Here is a 12,741-nt window from a genome sequence, read left to right as displayed (position 1 = left end):
CCATTATCGAATGGTGTGCCTCGTTAAAACCTTACTAGGAAAAACCCGATGAGATAAAAACCTAGTGAAGAAAAAAGATTACAACACTTTCATAATACGCCTTGACATACTGCCTCGTTAAAAACCTTACAAAGAAAACCCATGTGGGACAAAATCATGGTTAAGGGAAAAAGAGTGCAGCACGTATTTTCTCCCCCTGATGAATGCATAACTTGAGATCTTCCAATGTAATGATCCAATGCCTTAGTAACTTCACACTTGTAGCTGAATAACATTCCTTGATAATTGATCCTCCCTGATCAAACTTGAATCTTGACTGTAAAACATCTTCATTTATCCATACTTGTGAGAAAAATACCTATGTTGCGTTTACCACTATCTTATATGACATTTTTGTTTCAAGTTGCCTTACCATCAAAATTATGCCTACTTTTGGAGGGCGTAAAAGTAACTATTGATAATCAAATACTAATAATAATTAATGGCAACCCGTGATATCTTGATATCATGATCTAAGCTTATATGAATTAGTAATAATATAACATAAGTATTATTATATACTTTATTCATGGTTCTTCTGGACTATAAGAAGATGATTCTTACTATAATATATCTCATTACTATTCTTCTTTAGACATTTTGCATTTTATACGAGAGTTCTTCAATGTGTACAAAATCGATTAACTCTCACTTGGTTAAATTTCAGGTTGATATCTCAATAACTTAGTCACCAATACTCTCCATGAGTTTGATAACAATATCAACATTGTCATTTTTTTCAGAATATAGAATTTGAAGGGCTAGATATTTGAATATGTTGTATATAAGTTTTGCGGGAACTTTTCGTGCATGATTCATAACATGCTATTGGATCGTCATCATATAAACTTTCTTCACAATTATAAGCCCATCAGAGTATAAATTTCTTCTTGTAAGCCTTCATCATAATTATAAACTCGTCATACCGTAAACATTCACGTATAACACAAATGATGTATAAAACTAATGCATGCAATATGAGATGTAGAATTCATGGTAAAACATTAAACAATATATATATATATATATATATATATAATGCATCAAACTACATCCTATACATACAACGAGTAATTCATAAATTTAAAACTCAAACATGCACATAAATAAATGATTCAAAAATGCAAACATTGTACAGTGTGGATTTCAAAAATCCATTTTCTAATTGGACAATTAGTCCATGATAAATTTTTGATCATTAGCATTCATATTTCATTGGACTTCTTGTCCATGATAAGATTTTGATTTATTATCTTAGTTTCATGTCGACATCCAATTGGATATATATTTCTGATCCCTTATGCACAAGTCCATTCCTTCTGCATATGCATATTATATATCGCTTCCATCATATAATGGTATCATATAATTCCTCAAGATACAATTTTAATTTTCATGCTATTTTGACAATGATATTTGAATATGTTTCTCATTGATACCATCATAACTTTTCTTACATCATAGGTCATCTGTTGTAATAATTCAGATATCTGTACCACTTTTGGGGTATTTCATACACTATGGTATTTATATATTATCACAATATTAAAAGTGTTAACTGCACCATCTTGCCATATATCATATCTTTATTTTGGAACCGATCATACAACCCACACTTCAGGTGTAGTGATTCAAGTATATTTGGCAAGATTTTATCTCAATGTATACACATAATATGACCAAAATGTATCTTCAACGCTATGCGACATGAGTCATAACTAAATACAAATCAAATCATAAATGTGCAACATATCTTGATAATATATAGACAAAAGTTGGCATATAACTTTTCAAACTACCATTATAGGGATCATCAAATTCTTTTCGATTTTCCAACTTTTGCTGATTCTTCTCCCCCTAAGTTGGTAAAATATCTCATTTATATGGGCGTCTAATTCTAAACAAATTTAGTATATAAATTTGTATTAAAATTCATTTTATGCGAGGATCACAATTAAAATTTCTCTCAGAAGATTTGTATTAAACAACATTTATCTCTTTTGGAGAAGAATTTCGATGAAGAATAATTTCTTCATTAACTTTACATTGCATGTGTATTTATTATTACAATTTCCATAATATGTTCTCTTCTGGAGATTAATGTCAATGGGGAGACATGTGTTGTGAAGTTGTACGTTTTTCCTTCTTCTCCTCTTTCTGATGTGCTGACATATAATACCCCCAATCAAAAAAATTGGTATACAAGCATAAATCACTTGCTTGTAATTCTACTAGGTGGTGATCTTCTGGATCTTTGAAGACTTAAATAGTGTATTTGGTAAGCTTCTGGTCACCTAATACTTGACAATAATATATAAGTTATTTTGGTGAACTTCTGGTCACCTATTATTCTTTTGTATATATAAAAACCAAAACCTATAAACTCTTGAAATTTTCATCAACACAAATTATTATAGCTCAATCTCAATATTATGTCTTGCCATTTAATTCATTTCATATATCTAACATTGAGAGAGTGTCAGCATATTATCATATGAAACTTTAGGTTTCCATAACGGGTATTTATTAAATCCCGGATGGCCTAATTTTTTAATTATCACATCCATTCACCTTTTCCTTTAGTATTTAAATTATGATCAGTTTTATAATAATGGTGATCACCTTATTAGAGATACTTTATGCATGGCCATGAGTATGATGTGATATAAGTACACCAATGTGTTTCTTTTGACAATTGGCAAGACAATTAACTAATACTCATACTCCACTAAAGGATTGATTGTAATCTTGATACATGCTAATCTTGTTGGACAACATTTTATGCTCTTCTTGAGTACTTTATATAGTCATAACACATTTTAATGTACTAGAAATGATCTATTCAGGAGATCCATCAAAATGTGTCACTTTCTCAAATTTGTCATTATAAATTATTGCTCCTTTCCTCTTCCAAGGATTCTTACCGTTGTTACCCTATGGATTACCACACTTCAGGTGAGCTAGTTTCAATATCAACTGATCTTGTCCTTCTAGGACATCAACTTAATATGTACATTTATAGCTAGTATATATGTAATGACATTTATTCATATCCATTTTCAGAATGGTATCATTCTAAATATTTGATTATCATGTGGCCACCTCTATTAAATAAATCGTTGATATTTAGGCTAGTGTATGTACCAAACTGACCATCAACTTATTTAATTATTCATGTGCAAGGATTACATAAAAATTATGGAATAAACACTATCTCCCCCTAATCCTTGCATATAGGGGTATAAAAATAGTCCAACAATCTTTAAATCCCTTGCTCCTTTTAAGTCATAAATTCTTGTAGCAGTGCATGTATCAAACAAAGCAAAGTTACTCTTTTCCTCTTGCCCAATTACATGAATCTTTATATTGAAAATTCTCAAAATATGGGCATAGTAAATACATTATTCAACTAATTAATTAATCTTTTCACACTGTCATGCTTAGATTAATTTTATTTCAAATGAATATTATGTACTCATGTTTGTAATTATTATGAACTTTACATGAATGATAATCATCATGCAACATATGTACCTTTTAATCATAAGGCTCATTCAATTATTGTTCATGAACTTATCTGGAAATGTGTTAATTATTTATCAACATTCATATATATATATATATATATATAGATCAAGTTCAATATCTTAAATGTGCACCTAAAAGACAATATTAGAACTGATCAAAAATATTTTGTACGTTTTTCTCTTGACATTGTGTTTATAAAATCACTTTAATCTTGTGAACGGTGGACATTATCAGATCATGTATATATGACCCTTCATTAGTTTAAAGAGCTTCAGGTCCTTACGTGTGAACACTTCATGTTCAATTCATACATTATTTCAACTTCATGTACATACGCATATAATATATTATATATAATTGAATTAAAAAAAAAATTACATCAACCAACATAAAATATTCATATTAAAACTGTGATAGTCAATTATAATGCATGTACATGAACAATATCTAGAACTTACAGTCCATATATGGAAAGGAGTTTGCAATTAGTATATTAGTAGTACATTACTTGTTGTCAAATTCACCTTCAAATAAGTGCTAGCTAGCATGAATTGAGGTTGAACGGGCCAATAAAAATATGACATCATGTATATATAAATAATCTCAATCATAAAATTTAAAGTACTTTTAAGAGCTTTAAAGAATCACAAGTAGATCATTCTTTGTATAAATTAGGCCGCGAACATTAATCATATACTCATCATAGTATTGAATGATTTTAACAATATCAAGAAGGCTCAAGTAATTACTAAATTTGAAACCTAAAAATATACTCGAAAACATATACAAAAGCTACTTCAAGCAAAATAGGAAACTAAGATCATATATATATAGTTTAAACAATCTACGCAAGCATTACTAAATATTGACTTCTAATTAATAGATCTAACGAATGTATAGAGTATATGGACTTATAAAATATGACAAAATAAATTAGTATCAACAGATTAACCAAAAGTACAATGTATATAGCTTAGACGAATGTTAGTGCAAATATAATCCCCTTGCACCCAATACAATATATCTTAGAATTCTACCAACAGACAACTCTTTACACCAACCATTATCATCATCCACAACAAAAGTAAGCCACTTAGATTTTAAATTTTTTTTTTTCATTATTGAATTCATGAGAAACAAAAATGATAATATAAAAACCATTAACTAAAACAATTCGATCAATCAAATTTAACCAAATCAATAACAGGTCCATGAACAATAATCTGTGAGTAAACCATATCATATCAATCATATAATAATCGATATACACCTTAGGTATGCCATAGAAAAAAAAAAAAAAAAAAACAAACAAACATAGTGATTAATTGCGGCAAAGAGACGCTGCGTAAAGTATTACCTAACTAATAAATTATAATCGTTAAAATCATTAAATTCTGGAAGATTTAATTAGTTTGTTATATGATACAATTATGTGTAATATATATAGATATACCAATACATAGCTGCATGCATAGTAGACAAGGCATAATAAAAATTAAGAATTCATACATAGGTGTTACAGACTATTATGATGAAAATAGAAACGATCGCAATTAAAACAAAATAAAGTCTACGTCAACAAAAACTCAAGCAGTAGTACTATTATAAATAATTCATTGGCAATTTACAGTAAACAATTATTTTATGCATTAAATGTAATCCATTAAAGCATATTATATTAAAAATATGATTACACTTTAAATAAATAAATAAATAAAATTAAATGGTGTCCTTGAATTTGGGGGACTCATATTACGAAGTATATATCATCAAGAATAATTGATGCATGACGAAATATATAAACGAATGTGCGACAATCGTGTTTATAATTATATAGCTTCAAAATTCATAATTTAGTAGAAATAGAATAGAAATATAGGGTACCTTTTCTATCAAAGGAATTGTAACTCGGCTATGGTTGCTCAATAGGCTAGGGCTTGGTGCTGAGAACGTGTTATGAAATTAAAGAGAAAGAGAAAGTAGAAGAGAGAATGGATCTATATATTTATTACACAATGATGTAAGAGTATATATATATAATTAGGGTTTCCTTGTAAAATAATAAACATAGTAATCTAGAATATCCTAGAATTATCATAAGGGTATAATGGGCATCCACTAAATACATGTATTATATAACATATTTTTGATTTTAAAATAAAAAAAAAAAAAAACATGTTGAAACGCTGTCTGAGGCAGCGTTTATACTCTTGATGATTTTTTTTTTAAATTTGTAATTTTAAAAAAATAATTGTTAATGAAACGCTGAATGAGGTCGCGTTTCTAAGCCTGAGTTGCATGGATTTGGTATTTGATATGCATGATAAGATAAACATGGGTTATAAGATAAATTTGGTATTTAATATGCATGATAAGGATAACACGGTTCAAGTAGCACTACTTAGTATATTGATAAACATGCAAATAGATAAACATGCATGCTATAGCGTAGCCGTAGGTTTCGGTATTTGAGGATAGCCATAGTTGACGGTTTTTTCTTGATATTTTCTTCTTGATATATATGTACTGCATACACATTAATGAAACACAAGTGGATAATAGCATGTTTAACCAATATTAAGGACTTACCACCGTTTTCTGTTGGTCTCCCGGATGGCAAGAATGCGGTGGCAGTGAAAGAGGATGACGTTAACCTTACAAAAACAATCACCCTCAAAAATGTTCTTTTTGTCCCTAAATTAAATTGCAATTTAATTTCGCAATTAAGAGATGATTTAAATTGCTATGTCATAACTAACTCATGGGTATCCTAATCCCTATTATAAGATTTGAATTAAAAATATAATATATGTACCCATAAAAGATAATAAAATTAATCACACAACACTTGCATTTTGGTTTTTAATTTGGCTCTTTAAAATGGATTCTTAGTTGAATAAAACTTAAAATCGCCAAGAAAAAAAGGAGGAATAAAAAAGTAAAAGAGAAAAAGTTTTAATTCTTATAGTTTTAATTTTAATATTATTTTTGTAATGTTAATGGCTTTGCATGCAAATTAAAGAACAAAGAAGTTATTTAACTGCCAGACACTCCCTATATATATCATTTACCAAAGCTTAGACTTTTTTTTTACCAACATACGTGAAAATCCATGCAACTCAGGCCTAGAAACGCTGCCTCAGTCAGCATTTCATTAACAATTATTTTTTTAAAAAAAATAATTACGAATTTAAAAAAAAAGTCATCAAGAGTATAAGCGCGGCCTCAGACAGTGTTTCATTAAAATATATTGTTTTTTATTTTAAAATCAGAAATATATGTTTTTAAACGCTATTCCAGACAACGTTTTACACATTGAATTTTTTTTAAAAAAACCAGGGTATAAAACGTTGTCCGAGACTGCGTTTTACCCTGAAAGCTTAGTTTGGTGGTAAATAGTTTGGCCACGAGTCTATTTTAAAAATTTGTTTTGTAATTAAGCTTAGTTTGGTTAATTATCCTTAAAATCGAGCCTTATATAATACGGAGTACTACTCTATCAAAAAAAAAAAAAAAAAAAAAAAGGAGAGAGAAGCAGCAGCAGCTACATACCATGTACTACGTATGTACTAATCAAGGATTCAACACAAGTACAGTAGCTATTTACTACAGGTCTACAGTACATACTCAAAAGACGAAGTTAGAAAATTGTATTGAAGGGGGCCAACGAAGCTATAAGTCATCTGACTCAAATTCAAAACATTAAACACAAAAAAACCAAAATTGGTAGGTAGTATGAAATCATAATTAAAAAGTTTAAATATTATACCTATTGATTAAAGATATAATGCAAGTCCACATTCTCAACTCTGGACCTATAGAGGCATGATAAAATTACCAAGGACTGGCCGCGGTGATCCGACTAATTTCCCACAAGGCCACTGCAGATGCAAAAACTCCGATGTGCAATATTTAGACCCACCATGCACAAACATTGGTTCAGCATTGGATAGCTTGACCATACCAAATGACGACGAATAAAGCAACATAACATATGGAATGTACCTCACTTGGTGGTCATTCAGATTCAACCAACATTCATCAGTTGAAAGTGAGGCTTAGTTGGGGCCTTGGGGTGGGGAGAGAAGGGAGTACAACCAACACTTCCACCAAATTTAATCCTGCACTGGATGATCATTGTTTCCTTACAAAATTTGCAAATAATCCAGAGACATTTGCAAATAAAATTAATCGCTTCACATATATTACCTAGAAAAGTTACAGAAACCTATCCTGCTGTAATTAGAGGAAGCAGGAAAACAATGCTCCAGGATTGAAATCTACTCGTCTGCAAGGATCTTTTCTATCACAAAACTTCTTTCCCAGATAAGGGCTCAAAGGACACGCACAAAGGTCGTTCATCTAACAAAAGCCAAAGCCTTTGTTTTAATGAACTCAATTACTCAGCAACATTAAGCACTAGTTAACTAGCATTATTGCCAGTTTTTGGATTAAGCTTCCAAATACTTGGTATACTAGCTTCAACAATGTTTCAAATTTTGCACTGAATGAACAGTACAACGTATTTACTTCGATTACTACAGTGTCAGAATCAGTTAGCAGGGCAAGGCAGAAGAAAGAGAGAGGGGGGAGACTCATAAAGAGACAATCAACAGATGTCATGGATGATGAATTTATTGTCATTCTAGTATCAACAGAGACTCACAATTTTAAGGGTGAAAGTTTTAATAAGAAGATGAAAACAGTTATCTGAATTCATCAGTTTTTCTTGCCTTTTCCTTTTTCTTGCTGCAATTGTTAATGATAAATAAAGTACGCTTACAAAAATTAGCAGCAATAAAATTTCATCAGCAGTAGCCACTTAAGTAATGCTGAAAATAAATTATTCTTTGATAACTATGTCTGTACTGTTAAATATTCTGTAGTTAATCCCAAGTTTCATATTTTGACCAGAAAGTACAGTTCAAGACTTTAAGTTTACGCTAATGAACGCGAATAAGACGTTTATAGTTATCTAAATTAGCAAATGTGGGTCCAAATTGAACCATGTAACTAACATGATTGATTATGTAGCACAAAGGCTATCAGACAGAAAGAAAAAAATCGAAAACACAGCAGGGCCCAATTGGTTTTGGTTATATATAAAAAGCAAGTTACTCAATTACAACTCCTCCTGCACTAAAAGAAATGTGTTTGATGATTATGTCTTAACCACTTGGAAAGTGAAAGGCAGTAACTTCACAGTTTACACTCACAAAAATGCATGGGATTCCTAACACAAATCAACCCCTAATCATGGCTTTCTAGATAAAAGTCAAATTACAATGAGATTACTACTTAAGAAGTGCAATAGAAACAGTGCTAATGAGCAAAGTAGAAGTTATGGGTGGAAATTAAGGAGGATTTTCGACTTTTTTCGATTTCCTTGTGTTATTATCTACAGAAGATGACTACATTGAAAAATGTCATACACAATAACAGTTCATTCTATTGTCAATTAAATGAAACTCGACATTAGATTAAAAAGAAATCGAGCTACAATTTAAGCAAAACTCACCGAGCCTTCTTCCTTGACTTGAAGGGAAATTTTGAAGGCGGTGATGGAGAAAATTCAAACGGTAAATGGGGTGGCTCGGCCTCCCCGGTTAACATTTCAACTATCTCTTTCATGTTAGGCCGTTTACAGGGTGATCTCTGTAAACAGAGGAGTGCGATTGTGATACATAGCATTGCTTGGTCTTTATCCAATGACTGTATTGAAGAGTCTACAAGGTCTAATAGCTTGCCATTGTAAGCCAACTGCCTAGCCCATGAAACCAAATTTGCCCTTTCGAATTCTGACATCGGAGAAGCCAATACTTGCAATGGTCGGCGGCCTGAAATAATGACCAATACCAAAACACCAAAACTATACACATCACACTTTTCTGATAACTGTCCACCTCCACCATACTCAGGAGCAATATAACACACTGTCCCTCTCATACTAGGCGTGCTACTAATCCCACCACTTTTAGGTATTTCCCCACTAGCCCAATCTTGACTATGTTTCCGGCCACCACGAAGCTCGCCACTCAAACCATCTAACCACCAATCAATACTCCCTAAGCTACCCCTACTCTTCCTCCTTTTCTTCCTCTCAGGAGCAACAAAATCCTCATCCCTTTGCCACCACAATTCACTTCCACTACTTGATTTAATCCCCGTCTTCTTCTTCTTGCTATTACATTTACTCTTCTTAGTCAATTCCTCACAAAACTCCTCCTTCCACCACTCCCTTGGCCTCCTACTCTTCTCCCTCTTCCTCCTAAACTTATCCTCATCCATCGAAACCCGCCACCAATCCAACCTCTTCTTCTTCACCTTCTTCCCCTCAACTTTCTCCCCACTAACATTCACATCACCACTACCATTACAACCTAAACCAGCAACAATCCCTATCCCTCCTCCAATCAAATCAGAACTCTTAGGCCTCTCTTTCTTAATCTCACTCCCAATCCACTCCATCACATAATCCTTCACTCGCCCTGACTCCGATCCACCAACACCGCCATTACCTCCCCCGCCACCATTATCCTGTTTCCACCACCAATAATCCCTCCCTGACCCCCCACCACCACCACCACCATTCTTCTTCTTCCCCCCTATCTTCCCACTCTCAACACTCATCTTATCCACCAAACTCTCGGGCAAACTACTCGCTCTTTCGAACCCATCCGATGGCGACGCCATCACATTACTCCCCACCGTAGCCGGCGACAACTCCACCTCCACCGTCGTAACCACACTCTCCGTCTCAACAATCGACCCAATTTCCTCCTCCAATTTCACCACCTTATTACCCTCATCATCATCATTACCCTCACAACCATCATCATCAATCTCAACCAAAACCCTAAAATCATCCTCTCTCTCTTTCTCAACCCCATCTAAAATCGTAGCTAACCCAAAATCCCCCAATTTCGCATTGAAATCTTCATCCAACAACACATTACTAGGTTTAACATCACCATGAACAACAGCAGTTGGTCCACAATTATAATGCAAATAATACAAAGCTCTAGCAACATCAAGTATTACCTTATACCGTTTCTCCCAAATCGAAAGTTCTACACACTTACTATCTAGAAGCTTCTCCTGCAAGCTTCCATTCACCATTAATTCATACACCAGAAGCTTCCTCTCTCCTCCACCACCACCACCGCCATTTTCTCCGGTGAGAACTCGCCGTCTTCCGCCGCCGCAAGAGTAACCCAGAACTTGAACCAGAAACGGCGATCCAACAGTGGAGATTACACGATTCGCGAAAGAAATCTCGTTGTGAAACTCACGTTCACCTTGGATAGTTCCAGAAGTTTCCATAACTTTCACAGCGACATTCTCGCCGGAGTTTGGGAGTGTAGCACGGTAGACGGAACCAAATCCACCTTGTCCGAGACGATGAGAGAGAGAGAAAGAGGAGCTTGATTTTCTGAGGAGAGCGAAAGAGAATCGCCGGAGCTCCGGCGGAGTTTCTCGCCGGCGGTGAGCTTCTCTCTCCTCATCGAACGGCGTCGTACGGCGGCTTAGAGTGAGTTTCCGGTAAAGGATAACGATGACAACAACGACGGTGAAAACGACGGCGCCGGCGACGGCGAGGATTGGGATAAAGTGACGGGAGATAGCATGGTGAGGCGGTGAAGGTTGCCGGGATGGCATAGTTGTAAATAAAACGAAGTTTTAGGGTAGAAGTTAAAGATGAAATCGGAGTAGAATCATCGGAAGTTTGAGGTAGAGAGTGAAAGTGAGTAATTTTGAAGAGAGAGAAAGATTAAAGTGACGGGAGTAGGAGGGTTGAGAAATGGTGACAGACGGAAGAAGTTATTGTTACGTTGTGTTTGGCATTGGATTCTAGCTTTATTATTTTGCGGGAAGGTGGTAATGGTGGTGGTGGAGTATTTAATGTGATTTTTGGAAGGTTTTGACTTGATTTTTTTTGTTTTTTGAAAAATAAAAACAAGTGATTTTTATAGAATATTTTTTGAAAAGTGGGTGAATCAAACACTATAATGACTATATTTTGAAATAGAATTGACTATTAACTGAATATATTGTTCTTTATTTTGTCTATTACCTAATTTTTGGAATTTTGGTTGGTTTTTTATGGACAAATTTAGAAAATGGATTTTTTGATACAATTCAACATGTAATAAATATAAGAGAGATTTTATTCCATCTATTCCTTATAATAAAATACAAAGTATAGTGTAACAAAATCTTGCATTACAAAGGATTTTATTTCCTAAAAAATAATCAAGTCTACCATTAGTATAATATGCCAACCATAATTTACAATAATTAGATAGAATAATGATCTTGTGGTGGCATGAAACACCACACATTACTACATCAGGTCATATTTATGCATGCTTACTTTCCCCAAGTTAACAAATTCGTCTATTAAAGATTATTCTCTTACGGTCTGAAAGTATGGAATATTATTAATACTTCATATTGAGGTGGAAATTAAGCATTGATTTGGTTGACAATAATATAAAAAAAGTTGAGATTTCTAACAAAACTTGTTTGATATGCACTAATAATCTCTCGAGCTAATATGAGATTAATGATCAAATTGGAGTCTAACGCTAAGTTTAACCTAATTGTCTTATAAGCAAGATTAAATTGGTGATTGAATAATGATTAGGCTAGTATAGAATGGCACGCTCCAATGAGGTAGCAGAATTGCAGGTGGTAGACTTTTGAAAAATCACGTGATAAAACCTTTAAACAGGTCAAAACTGAACTATTCCAACACTATCTTTAGTTTGACAAAATCTACAAGACTTTTGATAATATTAAGGCATATAACGCGCTCCAAGTATCGCGTGAAAAAACGTGCTTTGTAGTTTAGCATTTGTCTTATTAGTTTTTGGTGTTATAAGATGATTGTGAAATATCAATGGAAATTGTGCCAACTTGCATGTGCCCAGTGGATGAAATTGCAAGCATAACTGCATAACCCATGAACTATGTTTGATTCAATTCATTTATATGAGATGCCATTTTAAATAAAAATATTAATGGTAAGTGTCCTATTAGGTTGAAATATATGCCTAAAATAGATTTCTTCAAAGGAAAGCTTTATTTTCATTGTAAAATACAAATTATTACCACTAATGTAAGCAACTAAGCAATACTTTTTGATAACTAGCTTAAGGAGTACATAATAAC

At 33.0% G+C, this 12,741-nt stretch overlaps 1 protein-coding gene across 1 annotated transcript; it reads right to left on the bottom strand.

The window, feature by feature from the left end:
- Window positions 1–8,917: 8,917 nt before the first annotated feature.
- LOC110695744 (receptor-like serine/threonine-protein kinase At2g45590) lies at window positions 8,918–11,739 on the bottom strand. Its single transcript, XM_021872973.1, has one exon. The coding sequence runs from the start codon at window positions 11,224–11,226 to the stop codon at window positions 9,082–9,084; it is 2,145 nt and encodes a 714-aa protein (XP_021728665.1). The 5' UTR covers window positions 11,227–11,739; the 3' UTR covers window positions 8,918–9,081.
- Between the last annotated feature and the right edge of the window lie 1,002 nt (window positions 11,740–12,741).

Source organism: Chenopodium quinoa, unplaced genomic scaffold, assembly GCF_001683475.1.
Source record: "Chenopodium quinoa cultivar QQ74 unplaced genomic scaffold, ASM168347v1, whole genome shotgun sequence".
Lineage (NCBI taxonomy): Eukaryota > Viridiplantae > Streptophyta > Magnoliopsida > Caryophyllales > Amaranthaceae > Chenopodium > Chenopodium quinoa.
The sequence above is the reverse complement of the archived record's forward strand: the minus strand, read 5'-3'. Positions and strand labels throughout refer to the sequence as shown.

Excerpts from the sequence above, each read along its gene's own strand:
- LOC110695744 (XM_021872973.1), bottom strand. The coding sequence starts at position 11,226 with ATGCCATCCCGGCAACCTTCACCGCCTCACCATGCTATCTCCCGTCAC.